Source organism: Xenopus laevis, chromosome 1S (genome assembly GCF_017654675.1).
Source record: "Xenopus laevis strain J_2021 chromosome 1S, Xenopus_laevis_v10.1, whole genome shotgun sequence".
Taxonomy (NCBI): Eukaryota; Metazoa; Chordata; class Amphibia; order Anura; family Pipidae; genus Xenopus; species Xenopus laevis.
In genome coordinates this window covers 151,648,377-151,664,669 of record NC_054372.1, presented here as the reverse complement: position 1 = coordinate 151,664,669, position 16,293 = coordinate 151,648,377, and the positions used below count along the sequence as shown (strand labels likewise).

At 39.5% G+C, this 16,293-nt stretch overlaps 2 protein-coding genes across 3 annotated transcripts in view; both read right to left on the bottom strand.

Moving 5' to 3' along the window:
- The window catches only part of mapkapk5.S (mitogen-activated protein kinase-activated protein kinase 5 S homeolog), a 38,190-nt gene extending 35,283 nt beyond the window's left edge, over window positions 1-2,907 (bottom strand). Inside the window, exon 1 of one of the 2 annotated variants that reach the window (XM_018244219.2) lies at window positions 2,682-2,907. In XM_018244219.2, the coding sequence (XP_018099708.1) occupies window positions 2,682-2,717 (36 nt within the window). In that variant the 5' untranslated portion in view covers window positions 2,718-2,907. The remainder of the gene's footprint in view (window positions 1-2,681) is intronic. The other variant, XM_018244220.2, reaches the window with a different exon arrangement.
- Window positions 2,908-7,569: 4,662 nt separating this feature from the next.
- Window positions 7,570-15,997, bottom strand: myl2.S (myosin light chain 2 S homeolog). Its single transcript, NM_001093839.1, is given in 7 exon segments — window positions 7,570-7,840; window positions 8,501-8,549; window positions 8,644-8,722; window positions 10,380-10,484; window positions 12,324-12,399; window positions 13,434-13,523; window positions 15,947-15,997. Coding segments are annotated over 7 exon segments (504 nt in total). The 5' UTR covers window positions 15,950-15,997; the 3' UTR covers window positions 7,570-7,738.
- Between the last annotated feature and the right edge of the window lie 296 nt (window positions 15,998-16,293).

Sequence of the window (16,293 nt, the reverse complement as noted above, 5' to 3'; positions counted from 1 at the left end):
GCCCAAACAGCCCCCAACCAGCCCACTCTATTGTAACTTTCTATGGAACCATACAGCAGCCCCTCTGGCATTTGCCAGAACCCACAGATTGCCAGTCCGGGCCTGCTCCCTACTATACCTGCTATCACACAGCCACACTCCCTTCCCAGAGACTATTATCCCGCTGCTACTATAGGTACCATCTCTCCCTACTATACCTGTTATCCTACAGCCACAGTCCCTTCCTAGAGACTATTATCCCACTGCTACTATAGGTACCATCTCTCCCTACTATACCTGTTATCCTACTATCCTACAGCCACAGTCCCTTCCTAGACACTATTATCTCACTGCTACTATAGGTACCATCTCTCCCTACTATACCTGTTATCCTACAGCCACAGTCCCTTCCTAGAGACTATTATCTCACTGTTACTATAGGCACCATCTCTCCCTACTATACCTGCTACCACACAGCCACACTCCCTTCCCAGAGACTATTATCTCACTGCTACTATAGGTACCATCTCTCCCTACTATACCTGTTATCCCACAGTCACACTCCCTTCCCAGAGACTATTACCTCACTGCTACTATAGGTACCATCTCTCCCTACTATACCTGTTATCCTACAGCCACAGTCCCTTCCTAGAGACTTTTATCTCACTGCTACTATAGGTACCATCTCTCCCTACTATACCTGCTATCCCAAAGTCACAGTCCCTTCCCAGAGACTATTATCCCACTGCTACTATAGGCATCATCTCTCCCTACCAGGCCTGGGTATCAAAATAGGCCCTGCCATTCCAAGTACGCAGAGGCCCAAACAGCCCCCTACCAGCCCAAACAGCCCCAACCAGCCCACTCTATTGTAACTTTCTATGGAACCATACAGCAGCCCCTCTGGCATTTGCCAGAACCCACAGATTGCCAGTCCGGGCCTGCTCCCTACTATACCTGCTATCACACAGCCACACTCCCTTCCCAGAGACTATTATCCCACTGCTACTATAGACACCATCTCTCCCTACTATACCTGTTATCCTACAGCCACAGGCCCTTCCCAGAGACTATTATCCCCACTGCTACTATAGACACCATCTCTCCCTACTATACCTGCTATCACACAGCCACACTCCCTTCCCAGAGACTATTATCCCACTGCTACTATAGGCACCATCTCTCCCTACTATACCTGCTATCCCACAGTCACAGTCCCTTCCCAGAGACTATTATCCCACTGTTACTATAGGCACCATCTCTCCCTACTATACCTGCTATCCCACAGTCACAGTCCCTTCCCAGAGACTATTATCCCCACTGTTACTATAGGCACCATCTCTCCCTACTATACCTGCTATCCCACAGCCACAGTCCCTTCCCAGAGACTATTATCCCCACTGTTACTATAGACACCATCTCTCCCTACTATACCTGCTATCCTACAGTCACACTCCCTTCCCAGAGACTAATATCCCACTGTTACTATAGACACCATCTCTCCCTACTATACCTGTTATCCCACAGTCATAGTCCCTTCCCAGAGACTATTACCTCACTGCTACTATAGGTACCATCTCTCCCTACTATACCTGTTATCCTACAGCCACAGTCCCTTCCTAGAGACTTTTATCTCACTGCTACTATAGGTACCATCTCTCCCTACTATACCTGCTATCCCAAAGTCACAGTCCCTTCCCAGAGACTATTATCCCACTGCTACTATAGGCATCATCTCTCCCTACCAGGCCTGGGTATCAAAATAGGCCCTGCCATTCCAAGTACGCAGAGGCCCAAACAGCCCCCTACCAGCCCAAACAGCCCCCAACCAGCCCACTCTATTGTAACTTTCTATGGAACCATACAGCAGCCCCTCTGGCATTTGCCAGAACCCACAGATTGCCAGTCCGGGCCTGCTCCCTACTATACCTGCTATCACACAGCCACACTCCCTTCCCAGAGACTATTATCCCACTGCTACTATAGACACCATCTCTCCCTACTATACCTGTTATCCTACAGCCACAGGCCCTTCCCAGAGACTATTATCCCCACTGCTACTATAGACACCATCTCTCCCTACTATACCTGCTATCACACAGCCACACTCCCTTCCCAGAGACTATTATCCCACTGCTACTATAGGCACCATCTCTCCCTACTATACCTGCTATCCCACAGTCACAGTCCCTTCCCAGAGACTATTATCCCACTGTTACTATAGGCACCATCTCTCCCTACTATACCTGCTATCCCACAGCCACAGTCCCTTCCCAGAGACTATTATCCCCACTGTTACTATAGACACCATCTCTCCCTACTATACCTGCTATCCTACAGTCACACTCCCTTCCCAGAGACTAATATCCCACTGTTACTATAGACACCATCTCTCCCTACTATACCTGCTATCCCACAGTCATAGTCCCTTCCCAGAGACTATTATCCCCACTGCTATTATAGACACCATCTCTCTCGCTCATCGTACTGTAACATTGGTTACTCTTAAGCTACTATTTAGGCTTCTACAGGAGAACAAGAGGTCAAATGCAGGTGAATTATTTCTCTTGTAAATTAATTCCAAAAGTGCTGCAATGCGGGGACACACGCGGGGTCGGGTGCAGTTGCCACAGTCCCGAACACTTAAATATAACCCTGTGTCACATACAGACACCGCACCAGAGACAGACTCATTGTAGTACCTTGATTGTTCTGTCCATGTCAATACTCTGAGACATCCCCTCTGTCAGCTCTGGGACAGGGGTCAGAGGAAAGGAGGAGTCATGAAGGTACAGACGGACTGGCCCCCGGCACTATCACACAGACAAGGAAGAAAGACTAGAGATAAGAGACAGGAGCTAAAACCGAGGTGTGAATCGGCCTCCTCCAACTACAACACAGTCCCCCCTCCTATAGCTGCCTGTTTCAAGCCTGTTTTTGCCGGAAAATCATCAGTGAGTCTTTCCTCCTGTTGGTTCGAAATTATTGTATTCAGATTATCAATGATTCAAAAATAAATAGCTAAAACTAAAGATCGTGAGATTTTTATCTCTTGCTTTTCAATGTTTTCGTGAAACCAAAAGGCAGTTTCAAAGACACGACCTAAAGCGCGCCATTGCTATGATAGGACCTCTGTGCGTACCATTCAATAAGGGCTGCTTGAGAGCGCGTCGCGTTTTGTTTAAGTCACAAATGCTGCGGTGAAAGTAGACATATTTGGTGTGGGTCGAGGGACAATTATTTTATAGGTTTGCCAATAAAGTCAAGATTCATTTCAACTAAATGTCACTGCTTGGTCTAGTTTAGCAATTTTATTTATAGGCATTTCACCTTGTGTATTTTTAGAGTGAAATAATCTTTTTCTCTAATATATTGTTTTGCTGTACAGTGCTTTGCCCTCAAGGAGTGATGTACTATTAAACATTTTATTCAAAATTGGATCCCAGTATGAATATAAATGTCATTATTACAGAAGCTGATATGGTTATACACTTTGCCTAATTTTCACATAAGCATCTATTGTTTTGGGACTTGAAGGGGTGGTGACAGTACATACCTCCCAACTGTCCCTTTTTCGGAGGGACAGTCCCTCTTTTGACAGCTCAACCCGCAGTCCCTCATTTGTACTGGAAAGTCCCTCTTTTCTCTGCACTGAACAGCCAGAAAAAGAAACAAAGTTTCTCACTTAATTGGCTTTTAGCAGAGAGCCCAGAACACCTAACAGGTGCAAATAAGATACTTTGTAACAATTTTGAGACACAAAAACACAGTTTAGATAAGGAGAAATATTTTCAAACTTTCATAACCTGCCAAATTTTGTAAAACAAACATGGTAATTAGGGGGTGTGGCCACAGAAAGGGGTGTGGTCAAAAAATTGCTGCACTGTGTGCGGAAAAAAAAAATGTTGTCCCTGTTTTTACTTCCAAAATGTTGGGAGGTATGGTTAACCTTCTGGTTAACTTTTAGTATGTAATAGAATGGATAATTCTAAACAACTTTTCAATTGGTCTTCATTATTTTTTTTTTTTCGTTTATGAATAATTTGCCTTCTGCTTTCAAACGGGGGTCACTGACCCCCTTTAAAAACAAATCCTCTCTAAAGCTACACATTTATTGTTATTGCTACTTTTTATTCCTCATCTTTCTGTTCCAACCCTCCCCTATTAATATTTCATATTCTCATTCAAACCAGATTGCTGACACTGCAATCTGGAGAGCTGCTGAATAAAAAGCTAAATAACTAAAAAAATCACAAATAATAAAAAATTAAAAGCAATTGCAAATTGTCTCAGAATATCGCTCCTTTCATCATACTAAAAGTTAACTCAAAGGTGAACAACCCCTTTAACATACAGTCATACCTAATTTCTATGAACAATCTTTTATTTAGACTTTCTGTTTCTGAAAATATATTTGCCCCTAGAAATGTTCTTGGGTTTTAAAACTGACCAACTGTGCAAAAGTATTTTAATTATCTTATGACCTGAAATCATATATCAGCATTTGGGCAGAACTACATGGGCGATTCAGCCGCGCTGTGTCAAATTGTAGGCGTCACGTCGGATGCGATGGAAATAAGGTAAGTAATTCAATTGTCGCATCGTGTCGCAGCACTGATGCGACGCGACTGTCGGATGCAGGCGCTGCGCGCTGCATCTGCATCTGACAGTCGTGTCGCATCAACAATGCGACACAATCCGACACTGCCATTACTTACCTTGTTTGCGTTGCATTTGACGTGACGCCTGCGTTTTTGCGCAGCGCAGCGGATCGTGGCAGAATCAGCCATGTAGTCCTGCCCTTAAAAAGAGTTTTAGAAATAGTATTGTGCTCTCCACGATCAGTGTAGCTTGTCATAAATAGTACAGTTTAGATATTATGAAATCTGTGACTTTCTTTGCTAAAGTTCATTGATGGCTGTGTAAAATTGTGACCCCAGTATTACCATAGATTAGAGTAAGCATCCATGGGCCTCTGCTAGGGTTGCCACCTGGCCGGTAAAAATGATGGTTGATCCCAATGTTATTAAAAGTGAAAAAAGATAAATATATAGGAAGGCAGTATTTTTTTCCCGGAAAAGGTGGCAACCCTATCCTCTGCCCTTCTATTACACATGACAATGTTGCAAGGTCCTCCACATTGATGCAACTGGACTGCCCCACAATATCATCAACCTGCCCCCTGCCCAGCAACTTTTTTTTTACTTTGGATGAGTTGTATCATGAAGGGCCAGAACTAGGGGTAGGCAAAAGATGCAGGTGACTGGGGAGAAAAGGTGGAGGGCGCCCCTTTTCCCTCACTTGGCACTTAAAACTTTAGCATTGGAGTTGGTCAAACCATTGCACTCTCAGCACTAACAGAGCCAAATATATTTGTTTTTAAAAATTTTAAAAAGGAAACTTGGATCTTAAGGTTACCAGAGTGGGCTTTTTGAAGCCCCGAGTAACTAGCCACTCACCCCTGCAGGAGTGGCCCTGGACGCAATCATGTGCCTCTCTTGTTTGGCTGCCTCAGTTTTTTTTAGCTCCTGGAGATGATTCTCACACCTCTTGCTCATGGCACTCCTCAAAAAACAGGGATCATTTGTCCATATATTTCAGTATATTCAAGCAAGTTAACTACGCCACAGTTACAGTCGGGTGAGCCTAGTGGTGGCCAATAAAAAGGGCAACCATTTGGGACTTTATACTTTGAAAGCAAGCAAGTTGCAGGTAAAACTTATCGCTGTGAAAAATGTATAATGCCGTAGAATTCTTAATGAATCAGATGAAAGTGAGCGTAAGACTAACCTGATAAGGGATTACTCTGACATAGTTGACTAGTTCAAATAATGGACAAACAATCACTGTTTTGTTTAAAGGGGAGGGCATTTTAGTAGCTCAATGCACAAAATGACTATGTGTCCTATATATATTCATAATGGTTCAGTGCAGGGGATATTGTAATTTCTGCCTATGTATGGGCTCCCCTTCATTGTTTCTTTTCAATTATCATCCATATAGCTAATTCCTGCACATACTATAGGGCCATATTAATAAAAATAAAGGGACTTTTGTGCAGGGCCCACTGTGAACTAGCTGACATTTCATCTGCAATAACATCTGCATGAAGCATCCTCCAGAAATAGCTAACCTGTCATTTTAATCAGCTGAGACTTGTACTACATAAGCATTTTCATTTATTTGACTTTATAATGGAAAAGATGTTCCTAAAGGATCTATCTAATAAAACAACTTATATCTTTAGTGGAGATGTTTTTTATTTGTGGTGTTAAGGTGGGCTGTGATGACCTGACTGTTTGATAAAATGCCATTGTTTGCTATGTCCTAATAAACTTTTTCGTATTTTTTTTACTACCCTTCACTGATTTTTGGAGGGACTCACAACTTTTGTTGTTTTTTTATAGATATGCACCTGTGGACTTGGGTGAAATGTGAGTCCCTTCTACTAATCCTTTGTTCTACTATAATCCTATTTACTTAGGTAGTGCCTCTATTGGTTTTGGCACCTGCTGTTTTTTTGTTTTTGGATGTTTAGGGTGCAACAGGGTGCTGGGCATGGGCCTCTTCTGTCTGACTGCCCCTAGTTTTTTAGCCTCTAGAGAAGATCCTCACACCACTTGCTCTGTGCACGCCTCCCTCACCCCCTACTGTGCATCACTGCAGTGGAGAGCATGAGCGAGCGATTATATGCGAGTTCACTGGGAAGGCAGGGTTATGAAAGTGCTTTGCCTTAGGCACACAAGAGACTTGGCCCAGCCCTGGTGTCATGGCCAATAACTGAATGTGTGCATGACCTGTAGACCATTAATAGATAATTAAATGTGTGTTAAGATGCAGTTGTACAAACCTATCACCAACATCCAACATACTTGGACACTCCGATAGTGTTACAAATAGGAATTTGTGAATATAGCATTTTTGCTGGGGCTCTGAAATTATCTGAAATGTAGTTTTTATTTTGAGTTTACAAAGCCTCATTTGTATGGAGTGCCATTTGTCCCAATTGCATATTTTTTACAATAAATGCATTGTGCATGCAAAAACATCCCCACTACACTTTTGAGCACAAAATTAATTTTGCTTAGGGTACATGTAATACATAATAATACATATGGAGGGCACCTGCCTAACCCTAGCTTATCTTTCTATCAATTCAGCTCCCTGGTCATCTGAGGCACTTGTGATGCAATACATCCCCCATCAACTTACTCCCCCCACTTGTACTAAAGTACTATCTGCAACATTCCATCTTGCTATATGGTTCTCTATACCAAACATGCCCAACTAGTGGCGGCCCCTCTCTGCTCAGTTTGGCCAGAATCTCTAGGGGAAATACCAGAAAGTTATCTACTGCTTATTTACATTTTTTCTGGAATGCACAGAAATGTTTGTATTTACATACATTGTTCCTAAAGCATTTTTTACAACTAAATAATATTGTAACGTTATCAACAAAAAAAATATATATATGTGGAAGTTTCAAGTAGTTTGGGCCATATGTGAGGGGCTGAGATCATATTGTTACCAACACTGCTATGTACCATGGACACTGAAGCAGCATAATAAATACTTGCATTAGATATAACGTAGAGAAATAATATTTATTATTTTACAGATGGTCACAGGAAACATTAGAGATCGTGGAGGGCAAAGTTTTGAGTAAATGCAGCAAGCAGATGTACAGTAGATGGAAAACAAAACTCTGAAAAGGTCTGTGGGGTTGATAAGAGAAGAGCAAGACCATTGCGCAATAATGTTATTCCTCCTTCTCTTCACCGTGAGTGATAATATGCACAAGGTTTTTGTAGTTTAAATTTCCAGTCACGTCAGGGGGGAAAGCTGTGAACATCTGATCCACCTGTTAGTAAAATCGTTGCAGATGGTTTATTGATTTTGCAAATATGAAAATAATGCATTGCAATTAAACTGGAGACATATGGGAAGATTTGTTAGTTTGGTTAGGTTGTCAAACTTGCAGCTTTTGTCCAATTTGGCCACTCGTACACTAGGCTAAAGCAGACTGACTCGAGGATGCTACATATGGAGATCCACTGTGAGAGGACTTAATTAACACATACTGAATGATCCTTGTCTGACTGGATTTTGCATGGACCAATCAGCTGCCAACTTGGTCTGGCACATTTATGTCTTCCTGTACTGCCATGTTGATTGAACAGCATGGGAAGGCCAGTGAGTTGTTTTCTGTTCAATTTATAGGTCCTGCACATCAGATATGTGAGAAATGTCAAGGGGAAGGTATGTTGAAGCCAACTTTAAAATGTACTCAGTCAAAAGATGCTAAAAAATAAAGTTGTGCTTCATATTGTTCTACTGCATCACAAATTAGAGCCCGTATTCAGGTGCCTCTGTAATTGCTTGTTTTGCAATAACTATAACCCTTTTATATAATTCAGCCCATTGTTTGTTAACATGCACTTAGGGCATTGCAGAATACATTAGCATTGTGTCCCATGCTGTATTTTGTAATAAAACAAGAACAAAGTAGATGAAGTCCTACCTCTTCGCTTGTAAATCTTTCTGCCTGAGTCATGAGCATTTCTCGAATGCTTGGGGGAAAGAAAAACAAGGCCATAAAAATGTGTGTTAATATAAAGCCAAAGAACTGGAGAATTAAGGTCTAATGCAGATAAATGTACTTACTATTCTGATTTTAGAAGTCCAGTGCCCTCGGGATCAAACACTTTGAACGCATTTAGAATTGTTTCTTCTGGATCAGCTCCTGGATAACAGAGTAATGGAAATAAATTGGTTATGTCACCCTTGGCTGGAAAATTAGCTTGTTAAGAGTAACACAGCAGAAGCCGCCTGCCGGCAGTACAGGGGGGGAAATTCAGCTTTTAAGGCATCAGGATAGGCCTGGTAGCCTGGTCGACGCTGCCATTTGAGGTGAGTTTTTCAACTAGCCCTGAGCAGTCATTTCATTAACCTGAATATGAGTTAATGTAGACACAAATATAGCCAATCAAGCTTGGCAATAGACAAACAATATTGATTTGGTACGTTTTTTTACGGTTTGGGCATAGTTTCCATGACAGTTTACCTAACGCAGTTAAGGAGGTTTGTATAGCTTTGAAAATCTAGACATCTATCTTTAACAGATCAGGGTATATGAGGGAGGGTCATTGCACCTGCATCCTGCAGGCTGGACCTTCTTAAAATTTGTTTTATGTTTCAACCAATAAATCCTAATGCATTTGCATCCTTAAAGGAGAAGCAAAGGTATGATCAATGGTGGGGTGCCAAATCTTAGGCAACCCCAAGTGGTTATAATACTTTTACCTGATACTCCAGTTCTATGCTCCTGTTTGCATAAAGCTCTACTGGGCCAGCATATTTCTGAAGGAGCTCAGTCGCCACAATCTTCTTGCTGGGCAGGTGAATGCACAGTAGAGTGAAAAAGATGGCTTTTTGCATCTAAGTCCTGCTTTCATTCTACTGTGTATGTGAATGCCTGGACAGAAATTAAGCAAAGACAGATATAGCCAAAGAGGATAGGCCTCTATAGAAATGCCCCATATAGAAATACCCCAGGTAGGTGCAGTTTTTAACAAACAGGAGCACTGGCCCAGGGTATCAATTAAGTGATTATAATCACTGGGCACTACCTAACATTTTGGCAACCCTTCCTTCACAGTGATTATACCTTCAGTTTTCCTTTAAGTGCCTTTTAAATGATGGCATCACTATAGGAATGTATTTACATTGACCATTTAATATGCCCTGAATAATAGATTAGAGGAAAGTGATTGTGGGGTAATGCGTTAAAACGGCACATTTTTATGAACATCTGTTCGTCAACTAAAAATCTGTATCTTCATTTACTTTTCCATTGACAATAGAACCCCCGTTTTACGTTTCTCAGAGGACCAGAGAAAATGGTGTGGTCACCCATTATAAATGTCTGCTTCTTTGTATAGTACTGCCCTTGTAGATTATTTGATTTAATACCACATACTATAGATGAATTAATACCTTAGAAGGCTAAAGATGAGGAGCACCTCATATTAAATTATTTCTGTGTTCCCACCTTTGCTCTTTGATTTCAGATATCTTTTGATCCATTGTTTGCAGAAACCCCAACCCAATTCAATATACAGTGAAATTAATATAAAAGTATTTTTAATGACTTTAACGATGACTGTAGAGCATTATTTTTTTATAACTGCATTGTTTGTGTGTTATGTTCATTTGATCTCTCAAATGTATATAAATGGAAAGGTGCAGTCACTAGTGAACAAATTGTATCCTGGGCTTTTGCAAGTTGTAGGGTAAAAAGGCTGCAAAGCAAAAAGTAGCTATCAGTCAATTTTATGCCATGTCAATTTCATTTCTTTTCACTCTCATATATGGTCCGTGTATTATTTAAGAGTACCAACCCTTTAACTTCTCGCCAAACATAGTCAGGAACACTGTAAAGTTGATTGGTCCTGGAGCTTCTTTTAGCATCTCATCCAGTTCCTCATTTTTTACATTCAGTCGACCTTTAAAGAAGTCAAACAATTTTCAGACAACTAACTTTGGCTAAATCCATAGATTTTGTATTCAGATCAGTTTAAAATACACATGACCTTTTTAATAAATCTGCAAAGGGCAATTGTCCGGGACCCACAAGGACAGGGGGCCCACCATTAGACATTAGACTCCATGTACTATAACTTTTGACTGAAGCAGCCCAATGGTAGACCCTTAATTTTAATAAACTAAGCATAACCACTTTGTTAATTTTATTAACTTAACCTTCTAATAGAATAAATGTGCCTAAATGATATTTTTTAACAAAAAGCTGGTATTATTTACAGTCTACATGTTTCCATCAAACCACCCTGGACTTTACATTTTCTTCAGTAAAGACTAAGATTGGACAACTTTATGTCCTGCTCCCGCTTGGGGTTCATCCTATTACAAATTTCTTGGGAAAGTTGTTGGGGTCTGCCAGTGAGATCTTTGCTTTGGGCCCACTGGTACCATAAAGCAGCCATTATCCTGCTAAATGTCCAATAGAAATCTATTAAATTAAAAAAAAAATTGTGATTTTGAGATCTGTTCAACTTTATGCATGTTGTGGTCTGGTTATTTCTTTTAAAATGTGTTCAAGGGCCGGATTTTGTTTTACATGACATATCATACAAAGAACTCTATGGAGCTCTTGAGCATAGATGGAGCCGTTTGGAGGGCTACATCTGTCTCGTAGGCATGCATAATTTTCAGCCTTACTCTATACAGCCAAGGAAATAGCTCAAGATAAGGTCTAAACAATTCACTTTTTTCTCAAAAGATCCTTTTAATATACTGTATGTCATTGTGTTCTTCTATCATTACATCAGGTTGATGCTTATGATCAAGCAGGGCCTGGTCAAGCCAGCCAGGCACCCTAGGTAACCCGGCCAGCCACCTCGCCCCCCACGAAAAATGCAAACGACCATGTGTACATGCATGGGAGTGGTTTGACGGAAGATGGGAAGTTACCAGAGGCAGTGGGAGTACAATGATCAAGACTAGGGGTAGGCAACAGAAGAGGTACGTACCTGGCACCCCCTTAATCATTGCACCCTAGAAAAGTGCCTCTTCTGCCTACCCCTGGTTTTGGCCCTGTAATGAAGTAATCTCCCTGAGTCCTTTACAAATACTTTCATTCTGGCCCCTAGTCCTTGCCAGATTTAATATGCTACCCATTTAATCTCTGTCCTTTGATCCTTTAATAGTTCCAATTTCCTAACCTCCACAACAGTACGGGGCAGATTTATCAAGGGTCGAAGTGAAAATTAGAATATTCAAATTCAAGTGGAATATGACTGGGGAACAGTTAAAATTCGATTTAAGTCTTTTTAAAAAAATACTAATTTGATTTTCTAAATTTATCATGTACTGGCCCTTTTAGAATTTGAATTCGACTATTTGCCACCTTAAACCTGCTAAATTGCAGAGAAAAAACTTGAATCAAATTTAATTCAAATTCAATTTGAATTTTATTCGAATTTGATTCGAATTCGATTTGAGTTTGCAGGTCGATCCCATTCACCCAAGTTTGAAAATTAAAATTTTTTTGATAAGTTTCAATTGGTCGGGTTTTTTCCAATTTCGAGTTCATGGGAGTTTATGAGTTTACAAACTCCCATGAACTCTAAATTCGACCCTTGATAAATCTGCCCCTACATGTTGTCAGCAGAGGTAGGTAATAGCTTAGGGAACCAAAACTCATCAGTTATTCAAATTTTTGCCCTCTATATAGTAAACTTTGAGCAGCTAAGTACTCATTTATTCCCAGGGTAACTGCACACAGGAACATGTTGTGTGCATACCAAGCAAAATATTCATATTACCTAATGCAGCAAAAGTATCTCTCAGATCATCTTTGTCAATGAATCCATCTCGGTTCTGGTCCATAATAGTAAAAGCCTTAATTGAACAAAATAGTTCATTAGTTACAATGACAGTTTTCTTTTTAGTATTTCATATTCAATTTAAAAATTATATGACTACTGAAACTGGGTGAGTATGAAAGAGTTTATGTTTATAAAAGTAAAGAAATAAAATCAGTTGTAAAATGTGTCTGAATTATTATGGTTTTAAAATTAATACCAGTATACACAAATAAATATTACAGTATTTACAGTATTACATATTTCCAGCCCAGGAATCAGGGAGTTTTTCATGCTTTTTGTATAATGGTTCTCTGCCACTGGAAATATCTTTGGTTTCTCTCAAAAATAAGGCCCAATCCATTCTATTGTAATGGAATATCATTCAAAAAATAGATTATCATTTATCATTATAGTTCTGTTACTTTTCAGTGTAATATATCATCTGCAATGCATATAGAATTCTCTTTTCCTTTCTATTACTGTTAGACAGTAAAGCATGGCTATATAACTTTATTGCACGGAAAGCCATAAAATCTTCATTATGGGGCACATTTACTAAGGGTCGAATTTCGAAGATAAAAAACTTCGAAATTCAACCATTGAATTTGATACTTCGATAGTCAAAGTATTTTTTCGATCTGAAACGGCCGTTGTTGAGCGAAGTAAACGATTTAATCCTTCATCGAATTGAATGATTTGCCTTTTTCACAGGTGTTTCTGAATCAGGGGCATTACAAGGGTTGGTGCTGAAACCACCGCTTTAATGTCCTGTACATTTAAATGGAAATAACTAATTTAATCTTGAAAATATGTAACAACTGACAGCGATGTTCTTCCCAGAAAATGTTTCGTTTTGGAGGAGGAAATAAATATAATGAATTGTAAATATAAGTAGAACTGTCCCCTTTAAATTTCGGAAAAATTAACATTTTACCAGGCTGTAAATTATCTAAATTATTAAATATTAAAATTTACTGTTAAATCACATATTATGTAGATTTATCCACCAGTGGCTACTATTTCATCTTCATTTTCTGGCCCATTTATACACAACATTTATATTCTCACCTCTTTAAATTCCTGGATCTGTGTTTGCTCAAACATGGAGAACACATTAGAGCTGCCCCCCTCTGATCTCTTCTTTGCTTTCTTGGGTGACTTTAGAAATAAAATAAAATTTCATTACAGTTGTATTCTGTTATCTAATTCCCTTCAGATAGTTTACATGCAATATTAGACAGATATGAGGCTTCTCTATATTATCACTATTATAATATTCTAATAATTCTTAGCCGAGAAAGTTAGTGCAGGGCTAATTGTATAAAATCAAAATAACAAATCCAAACACTGTATGATACATTTCAGAAATCCCAAATTGCTTCTGTAGTCATGTGACTATAGCCCTTCACTACCTAACCCCTAACAGTAATCAAATAAGGATATCTACATGACATGGGTGGAAGTTTTCTTTTTTCATACTGTGTTTTTACTAAAACTGTGCTTGTTTCTTCATTAAATACTCTTTAACTGTGATATTTCATCTTCATCCAGTCAATAAAAATCATGATATGCAAGAATAAAATAATGTATTTTTTACTTATATGTACACAGACATGTATATTTCAGGTACCTGGTCAGACAGCAGCACTTAGAATATAAGAATAACAGGTAAGTAGTTTCCCTTTTATTTCTTACAAATCCCAAAGAGGTACTTTTAATATAACCTTACATGAGCCCAGTGAATGTCACTCAGTAGCATATGGGTCTCTAATCCTGTGATAATTCTTTGCTCCTGGAAACCCATGAACTGCTGGAGCTTCCCGAGACCTACAGATTTAGATTCCTAAAGTGCTGAAAGAATGTTACAGAGATCATCAGACTGGTAGCACTGACTAAAGCTGGATGTTAAATCCCTCTACTTTTGGCCCATAGTTGCATGTGTACTGAGCTCAGAGGGGAAAGTGAATTTCGAAGCTCTGCTTACAGACTGTCTTCTTCATATAGTTAGGGTCACTGACTTTGGATATCTATCATTCATAGCTTACTTGTGTCTAGGATTATCTTTGATCCCATCTATGCTTATAATAAAATATATATATTTTAATGGAGACAAATCTAAGAACAGCAGCGTATGCAGGTTTATTAGAGATGAGTGCATAGCATAGAACACCTGGAACAAGCTAAACAGTTTCAATGTCAACAGAACAACTGATGTTGTCAGTGCTGAGGGATAGCTATAACCCCCTTGCCTACTTTTTGGGCTAACTGGTCATACTGGTCATTATAATCACAAAACCATGATTTGGCAAGCAGTGACAGTCAAACACAATGCCTGATGCACACACATTGACCATTCACAAATGCTTTCTTGAGTGTTCTGATCAAAACTGCCTGATGGCACTATGTATGTTTCAGCATCAATGACAGTTAAAAAAAGTGACATACACCTTACAAAGTTATTCAATTGTTCTGCAGAGACAAGCTGTAATGGGTCTGAAATTACTCATACAGCCTGGATTTGGAACTTTTAAAGAACTACCAGTTACTTTTGCAATGCTGTAAATCACAGGTGCTAAACCAAATCCATATTTTTCAAAAGAAAAAATAGGAAAACAGCTAGAAATGGATTTGATTACTGTTATAAATGGAACTTCCCATGTGAATCCACATCCTGCTTGGCTTACTAGTAGGTAATTTAAATGCATGTTGTAGCCCCATATTTGTATGCAGCCACAAAATATTACATTCATTATTAGAATCAGAAATCACAATGTAAACTTTATGTGTGTCCAGTACTTTTTCTTAAGATGCCTTGAACACAAACCATCTTTGTCAAGTATTGGCTTCCAGTTGTACCCCAGCTATCACAGAAGTGCACCATCCAGCAATCCCCTGGGAACAGGGTGATTTTGGGCTGAGGAATTTGATCAGATTGGCTATTACTCACTACATATCCCTGAATTTAGGGTAAAGCCCAACAATAGTACAGTGTAGAGTAATTGAAGCATGGTGTTAAAGCGGTGGTTCGCCTGTAAGTTAAATTTCAGTATGTTATAGAATGGCCAGTTCTAAGCAACATTTTAATTGGTCTTCATTATTTATTTTTTTATAGTTTTTTAATTATTTGCCTATTTCTACTGACTCTTTCCAGTTTTTAAATGGGGGTCAATGATCCCATCTAAAAACAAATACTCTGTAAGACTACAATTTTTAGTGCTACTTTCTATTACTAGTCTTTCTATTCAGGCCTTTCCTTTTCTTATTCCAGTCTCTTATTCAAATCAATGCATGGTTGCTAAGGTAGTGTGGACCCTAGCAACCAGACTGCTGAAATTACACACTGGAGAGATTCTGAGTAAAAAGCTAAATAACACAAAAACCGCAATTAATAAAACATTAAAACCAATAGCAAATTGTCTAGGAATATCTCTCTACGTCATACTAAAAGTTAACTCAAAGGTGAACAACCCCTTTAATAATTGCATATAAATTAAAAAGTTGACCTGTATGCATGAAAAAGAAAGGCCATAAATTCAGAAGTAGCAGCCTCCCTGAACAGACCCACCCTGGCCTTCACTTACCATTGTTGCGCTGTGGTATGAGATGTTCTAGCAGAGGAACTCTGTTACCCCTCTGATCAGCCACACAATAAATACCCCCTTAAACTAGTTATAAATAAACTCATGACCACTTTTGGCAGTGGAAGGTAAATTAGCCCCATCCTCTAATAAGCTTTTCCCTTGTCTCCGATCATGACACATTGTTGTGCAGTCTGCTGGTATGTGAGACAAAAGAAGTTCTGAAGGTTACAGAAACCCAATGCTCACGGGCTGCCCCATCCCTTTTGTGATTTTATTTAAAGTAACAATACCACAGCAGATGGCTGGATAGAGTGCGGGGTACAAATGCTTCTGAGATTAACTCTTTG